Source organism: Nansenia antarctica (genome assembly GCF_963989245.1).
Source record: "Nansenia antarctica genome assembly, chromosome: 6".
Lineage (NCBI taxonomy): Eukaryota > Metazoa > Chordata > Actinopteri > Argentiniformes > Microstomatidae > Nansenia > Nansenia antarctica.
The window spans coordinates 49020425-49028761 of record NC_137676.1 but is presented as its reverse complement, the minus strand read 5'-3'; the positions used below and the strand labels follow the sequence as shown (position 1 = coordinate 49028761).

Here is an 8337-nt window from a genome sequence, read left to right as displayed (position 1 = left end):
TTGAAAAAAAAATCAGGTGTAGTGCTGAGGCACAAATGTGTACATTTCAAGCCTGCAAACTGCGACACTTTAAATGAATGTGCAATAACACTATGTACAATATGACAACCCTAGTCGTCTTATCTGTACAGTATAGTATAGTGGATAGTGTACATAGCCTTTATTTATGTAAACCAGCTCCTTTCCCTTCTTGTTTTCTTAGTTTTTTTTTTCTTTCCGAGCACCAGGGGAGCCCCCCCTCCTAAATTTCGTTGTTTTGTACCTGTACTATAGCAATGACAATAAAGACCATTCATTCATATGCTGTAAGTATTGATGGAAATTATAATTGAATAACCTTTTACTGAATCATCCTATTTTTTGCCTACTGTGAATATGGTGTCAGATGGGGAAGCTGTGAGTCAGAAGGATGAGTGTGCAGTCAGGTCACGCCTCAGGAACCCCGGAGGAGGATGCTGCTTGCGAAATATGAGCCCAGCCGATAGTTCCATTATAATCTGTGCTTTGCTGGAGACTTCATTACAGTTCCCTGTGAGAAGGGCTCCTTGTTTATTGATATTCACAGCCATGCTGCATTCACTCAGTGAAGATGGTTTTATATTATCTATTGTGTGACCGCAGGGACTTGATGTGTTCAGTATGGTGTGAGGTACCCTTACACTCCCCCCAACCTCTTAATTACAACACTGGCTGAGCAACACTAATGGAGGTGGTGGAGTGGAGCCAGACGACCAGGATCTCACACAAAACACACATGCATACACACTGCAACCCACGGCAGTTGCTACTTCAGTTGCATCTACCCCATCCAACATAAAGCAATTCCCTGACCCCATCACCACACCAGCTCTGTCTGTGTATGTGTGTGTGTGTGTGTGTGTGTGTGTGTGTGTGTGTGTGTGTGTGTGTGTGTGAGGCAGGCCTGTGCCTTTGAGTGTGTGTGTGTGTGTGTGTGTGTGTGTGTGTGTGTTGCACATACCTTGTTCAGCCACTCAACTTTCTCCACATCTGGGAAGTTCACCTGTAGAGAAAGGGATTGGGCAGATTTGAAGTCAATTTATGTTAATGGAAAGAAAAGTGTGACCAGAGTAGGAATTTGGGGAACTCACTAGGTCCTGGGCGCTGAAATAAAGATCTTTGTATATTCTCACATTTCAACACATAACAGCATAACAACTACCCCTAACCCAATGACAGCAGGCGCATAGCCTTCACTCCAAACCACAGTCATAAGACCACAAGATAAAACCAATCATGATCCTGTGTGTGTGTGTGTGTGTGTGTGTGTGTGTGTGTGTGTGTGTGCGTAATATCCTGTTTACACACACAACAGAGGTTGTGGCTGTCCTTGGGGTGGAGCTGTTTTAGAGTGTGTTGAAACATCCTCTATGTTATATATGCCCCATGGCCTCTGGTCACTCTCGCCCTCTGAAATAAGTTTCATAATATGAGTCATCAAGCTTTTGGCATGAGAGGTCTAAGCTAAGATCTAAATAACTTATTTCTTTTTTTTTTACTCAATGTGTTTTTTATTTGTACGTGTTTATTACTGATCTAAACAACTTCTGAGTGAAACAAGAAGCGATAGAATCAAGAGAGGAGCACACAGAGAAACAGCATAGCACACAAACCATAAACCTCTAAATAGAAACATTCTCTTGTATATTTGTTTATGTTTATTAGACATTCTACAGCTCACTTCAGCTATACTACACTGGCTACAAACACTCTACAGCTCGCTTTGATGTGACTAAACCTCTATTGCCTCTGTTCCTGTTTGCAGGCAGTACTATGTTCATTTTGCATTCCTAACTGTGGTGTTCTCGATATTTGACTCATACCCCAAACACATTACCAATGGCCAAATATAGCAAGGGCCTGATAGACCAAAGAATGTGAAGGATTGATGGGGCATAGAAACAGAGTAAGGAAATCAATGAACAAAAAGGTCAGTCATGGATGTTTGTGCAGGTGATGGAGAGGGGGGGGGGGGGCAGTAAAACACAAATCATGCACAGTAACTCATTACATATTTAAATCTGATGTGTGATATACACAGAAGCAAATGTGACCATCTTAGTTTAAGAAATGAAAAGGGCGAAGTTAATTCACATGGCGCACCGTGTAGGCTACATTAATTATGGTTTTGTTCCCATGGATGGGATCCCCATCAGTGGTGTCTGTGGCTACTCGGTTACTTTGTAAAAATGTAACACCAATGGTTTGTACGGTAGCTGAATAATATAGGATATCTATAATACAACTGAATATAAGAACATCATGCGTGCTTTCCCACAGCGATTCTAATCTACAGGTATATTACGCAGTAATAAAGGTGGTTGAAAACCATAATGCACTCCATGAAAAATGTGGGGTTTTGGTGACATGATCAAAATCTGTCTGAAATAAGACGTATATGGCATCTGTACCTGTATGTAAACAACACATCTGGTTATCATGAAACAGTGTAATAATTTCTGAAGCATTCGCATAGCTTACAATTGTTCTTCTTTTTTGCTACTTACCCATGGGGGCAGATCCCGTTTACTCTTAAAAGCATTGGCAGTAGTGAATTCCCTCTCGTTCTCCAATACGTACATAGCCGCCTTCAGCCGCATCATCTTCCCGTAGCGACTGTGTTTCCATCCCATGTAGACCAGGAGACCGAACAGAACTAAACTGATGCTAAACCCGAAGTATCCGGCCAGGTACACTGGCAAAAGTGCACATAGGCATTTTCCAAAGGACCACAAGACAGACACGGCTTGTTCCCCTGGAGCTTTGGGAGGAGGCTGCGTTTCTCCGGGCGAGGCCGAGTCTGCAGCCTCCAAGCCTTTGCCCAGACTCGGCCCTGCTGCATCCCCTGCAGCGGGCATCGCAAAATCTTTCTCCATAAAACTGCTACCCATGCAGTTCCGTGTTAAAGTACCCAGCTGGGTGAAGACAGTAGCTACAAATTAGAAAACAGTATTGTAGTTTAATTGACTCAACATGTACGAACGTGCTCATTGAAATCGTATCTACAAAAAAGGAACGTCTGATCTCTGATGAAAAATGTTATCTATGCGACCTTTTGAATAAACAGCGCCACGGTGCTCAACGAAACTCCTTTCATGCACGCACTGACAGGCACGGGCGAAAATTTAAATGTCAGGCTTGTAAGGGCGTGTTTCTTAGGAATCCCGGCCCCCTCGCATAATCAAACGGAGAAACGCAACCCTAGAATTAAGACTTGTTCTGGAAATAGGAGGTATGCCAAACCAAAGCCACAGGGTAGCTCAACGGATCGAGCGACACCCCCTGTAGACTAATTGAAATGCGCCTTTTCCACCAACCGATAGTCTTACGACGGCCTGTGTGAATCTATTTAGAGTTAACTTACTATTTGAATGACTTGAATTCACCCCAGTCGTCGATATTTCTTTCACAGCGAGCGACTGACAACCGTGACCGTTATCTTTGAGCGCCTGTATAACGTGTAGAGCGATACGTGCGTATACCCGCCGTCTGTTGAGAGGAGAGTGCGTGCGAGTGGAGACAAGCAATGTAGGTGTATTTCCGACGCTTATTTTTTATAATAACCTTGTGCATTGTTTATTTTTATTTATTATTTTGTATAACATACAATTATTAGGCTATACAATTTCAGACAATTGTTACAAACATTCAGACCTAAAAACAATATTGATATAGGGTGAATTCGGGTAATCCGGGACATTGGGTAATGTGGGACACCTTTAACTCCAGTGTGTTCAGGAGGAAGAAGCTAAACCAATGGAGTGAGATTAGAATGAAGGGAGCCTATAGTAAAAGTCATGTTTGTTACAACAGGAAATAAACACACAATGGAGTTTAGGTGTCCCACATTATGAATGAATGAATGAATGAATGGTCTTTATTGTCATTTATATAGTACAGGTACCATACAACGAAATTTGGGAGGGGGGGCTCCCCTGGTGCTAGGAAAAAAAACTAAAGACAAGAAGGGAAAAGAGCTGGTTTACATAAATAAAGGCTATGTACACTATCCACTATACTATACTATACAAATAAAACACTGTGCTGTACTCTATGCTATACATATCCTAACATTTCCTATCTCTGAACCTTATGTACCCGAGGGTTGTCATATTGCACATAGTGTTATTGCACATTCATTTAAAGTGTCGCAGTTTGCAGGTTTGAAATGTTCACAGTTGTGTTTCAGTATTGCACTTGATTACAATCTAGTAGCAGCTGCCATCAAATTGTCTAGATTGTCCAGGGCCTAGAACCTAGGTCTTTGCTGTGCTCAGGGCCTGAATGGCCCTGGGGTAGAAGCTGAGCTTCAGTCTATTTGTCCTTGCGGACATGGTCCATTACCCAATGTCACAGGTTACACGAATTCACCCTAGTGACATCATTCTTTTGTTGCTATTCTAAATAACGAATCATAGAGATTTAGAGTTGACACACTTTTTTGTTGTTAATACATCTGATGGAGAGATCCAATTAAACACTTGTGCATTAAGTTTAGGGTTGCGTGTCGCTGGCAATTGAAGCGCGAGAAAAATACACTAACGCTTTCCATTATAAAAACCTGCAGCTCACAGTAGGCCAAACTAACCACTAACTGAGCAGCTCAGTCTGAGCTGTCCAGTGTTTACACATGTGATCTAGTATCCTTGGCTGACAGTCAAACAGCATAACACAGACTGTCACTGCCATCAACAATGCAGCCAGGACATTGGGGAGCACCCATTTTGCCTACGGGGCACTAGCCTGTATTGAGGGAGGATTATCTCAAATTAATTACATGTTCAATATGCTTTGCTTCCACATAAGAAGTTGTGTTTGTCCTGCAATGTAGCCTACCCTTCACTGGGAAGAGAGACGTGTATCCTATAAAACAATTTTCACCAAGCAACTATGGAGGCTAGTTCAAGTTGTGCTTGTTGTTGTGATACAGCCTCTAATGTCCTTGCAGCGAATAGACTTATAGCTGCAGAAACGTTTTATGGGTGAGACACGAGTGGGTTCACTGAATAGTACATTGAGTTCTCTCCCTCCTTGCCCTTTGTAAATGTAAATGTGTCCTTTCAGACCTTAATTGCTACCTATGGGCTGTCAAGCCCATGCTGAATCAAATTTGGGGACCCACATGTTGTGGTCATTGGTGCACAGATGTTCAAAACTCTTGCACCTGTCAAGTGATGTTTGACTTGTGTGAGTCATCACTAATTGGTGTAGGTGCTCCTGGATCTTGTTGCCTTTTTTGAATGGTTGGTGTCCATGTTACCAATTACCAATACACTGGAGTGGTGGTATATATATGACCATTGTGTTGTAAAACAAATGTCTTGTCAAATTAATTTCTAGCGTATTAGGATTGTAACGGAAGTGTCTGCATCTGTTATTTGTTTAAAGACGCATGTAGTTTGCGGATTGTCTGAAATAGCTCATTTGCTGCTGTCAAGGTTACAAAATAATAAACTCATGGGCCTAATATAATTAAGTAATGAGACACTACGGCAGACACCACAGCATTGAGCTTCCTTATTGTTGATCATGATGATCACCCCTAACCCCTGGCAATTTAATTTGATCTCAAGCCACACACCAAACAAAACATTAGATTTGTGATGCTATGCTGCTTAACATCAGTGTAAGACTTGTAGAGTAATTAAAGAGGTAGAGTGCACAGAAATATGTCATCCCCTAAAAAAAAAAAAAAGGCTTATTTCCTCTTATCAAAATAAACCTAGATTTGTGGATAGGCCTCACAAAACTTCCTTAATTAACATTGATGAAATACCCCCCGTCAAACATGGACATTGAGGTCTTAGGCAAGAGATGAATGGCTAAAAGTTAAGTATGCAGAGCCAATACAAGACCAACATTGAGGGAATAAAAATAACAAATTGAAACTCAAGGTGCTAATCACACTACCAGGTGCAATACAAGTAAACAGATAAGACTGCCTTTTAGTTTTTTAAACCAAAAACTTTATTGGGAAAGTATAAAGTATAAACAAAAGCAATGGAGTAGGGGTTGGTGGTAGAGTGCAGAACGTCCCCAAGGAAATTCATCTCCCAAGTCGTCATCACCAAGAAACCGCAGCGCTGTCACCTTGTAGCCCATCGTTGGCATGGATGGCTCTGGCGTTGGCATGGATGGCTCTGGTTTCAGACTTGGCACATGGACAATCCTTAAGACTCCAGCTGCACATTCAAGTGAAGTCACAGCCATAGTGGAGGGGGACAGTTTACTTTGACCTCTGCCTCATCTTACGCCTCTTGCGCTTCAGCCTGAGAGGAGGGCAACAGATTAGTCAACAGACCCCATGTCAAACATAACGTGCAAACTATGACAAACTCTGAAGACATAAGACCCTAAATGTCCATATCGGATACATACCTGCGCATACGCTTCTTTCTCCACTGAAAGAAAAATACATGTTTAATGAGGCAGTCAAAAACATGACAACTGCATTACCATGATTGACATGCTGCATGCATACAGCAGTCATGGGCCAGACCAGAGCCATAAACAACTGTTGGAACAGCCAGCTTAGCACTTATATCAAAGATAAGAGTATCATGCAAACTGTCCCATGACTATGGCCCAACATGTGCTCTTGTACATGGGACACTAGCGACACGCACAACCAAGAGCTAGAACCTAGACTAGTGCAATTTGTCAGCTAGTTGCAATGTTCAACGCCTGATTAGCAGAAATCGTGTCCAATTGAATCCACATATTGAAAATGTGTACGTAACAGGCATCACTTCAGCCAACTCCTGTCAATCATATTACTTTGAATGACAGGTGTCACGGATGCAGTTATAGCAGAGTCTTAATTTACATTCACATACACAGCCTGTCGCATGCTGTGAAGATGTGTTCAGCTAGCAAGCCAGCTAATGTAGCTAGACACCATGTTGTTACCATGTTAGCATAGCAACCAGTTAGGCTATGAAAGATTAATTTCGGGCAGTATTACTCACCTTAGCTCTCATGTCGAGTAGTGGTGTCTGCAAAGATAATGGGGAGAAGAACAGATCAGTCGGATGGCTATTAATTACAAAGGATTCATTTGGATGCGTATTGAAAAACAACACGTCTTTTGAGCGCTGCTTCTCACGTACCTTTAGACGATAGCACCGACTCCAAGAAGAACGTCATCAGTGGACGATTCGGTATTTATACATTTTCTCTACGTCATCATTGTTGGACCTTAATGGAATATGGGAAATTCTCAAATATATTTCTATATATTATATAGCCTAAAGTGTAAATATATCAAATATAGTTTATATATTATTAATTATAAAATAAAAATAAATAAAAAAGCCCTCGAGGCCGTTGTCATGTCCCCGATCTGGAAGAAAGTGCGTTTTTAAGAGTAATCTAATGAAAATGATTGTAAAATAACTGATAGTGTCTTACACTTATGACACTAGTTCTTCAAAGCAGTTTTATGATGACTAATTAAGGTGATTGATACTACCATGAATCTGAAGTGATTGTCATCTGTATGAATATGAATGAATGAATGAATGAATGAATGAATGAATGAATGAATGGTCTTTATTGTCATTAATACAGTACAGGTACCATACAACGAAATTTAGGAGGGGGGGGCTCCCCTGGTGCTAGGAAAAATAATACTAAAAACAAGAAGGGAAAAGAGCTGGTTTACATAAATAAAGGCTATATACACTATCCACTATAGTATACTACTATACTATACAAATAAAACACTGTGCTGTACTCTATGCTATGCTATAAATATCCTAACATTTCCTATCTCTGAACCTTATGTACACGAGGGTTGTCATATTGCACATAGTATTATTGCACATTCATTTAAAGCAGTGGTTCTCAACCCTCTCCTCATCGAACCCCAGCCGCTCCACATATTTGATCTGTTCCACCACCAGCACACCTGATTCAACTAATCAAGTACAAATCCTAATTGATTTGTATGTGATTAGTTGAATCAGGTGTGCTGGTGGTGGAACAGATCAAATATGTGGAGTGGCTGGGGTTCGATGAGGGGAGGGTTGAGAACCACTGATTTAAAGTGTCGCAGTTTGCAGGTTTGAAATGTTCACATTTGTATTTCAGTATTGCACTTATGATTACAATCTAGTAGCTGCCATCAAATTGTCTAGATTGTCCAGGGCCTAGAACCTAGGTCTTTGCTGTGTTCAGGGCCTGAATGGCCCTAGGGTAGAAGCTGAGCTTCAGTCTATTTGTCCTTGCGGACATGGTCCTGAACCGCCTGCCTGAGTGCAGCCGAACAAAGTGTTCGTTCCCAGGGTGGGATGGGTCTCTGGAGATCTTGGAGGCCTT

At 41.5% G+C, this 8337-nt stretch overlaps 1 protein-coding gene and 1 long non-coding RNA gene across 2 annotated transcripts in view; both read right to left on the bottom strand.

Annotated features, from left to right (window-relative positions):
* esyt1a (extended synaptotagmin-like protein 1a) overlaps positions 1-2894 on the bottom strand; it is a gene marked incomplete at its 5' end in the record, with an annotated part of 13523 nt that extends 10629 nt beyond the window's left edge. Inside the window, 2 exons of the mRNA XM_080534597.1 lie at positions 980-1021; positions 2526-2894. Of these exons, the coding sequence (XP_080390723.1) occupies positions 980-1021; positions 2526-2894 (411 nt within the window). The remainder of the gene's footprint in view (positions 1-979; positions 1022-2525) is intronic.
* A 3067-nt stretch (positions 2895-5961) lies between these two features.
* LOC308161290 lies at positions 5962-7159 on the bottom strand. The gene is made up of 4 exons (XR_013937522.1): positions 7128-7159; positions 6987-7013; positions 6397-6419; positions 5962-6287 (listed from the first exon to the last, which is right to left on the bottom strand). It is a non-coding gene; the product is annotated as an uncharacterized lncRNA (long non-coding RNA).
* Positions 7160-8337: the final 1178 nt, after the last annotated feature.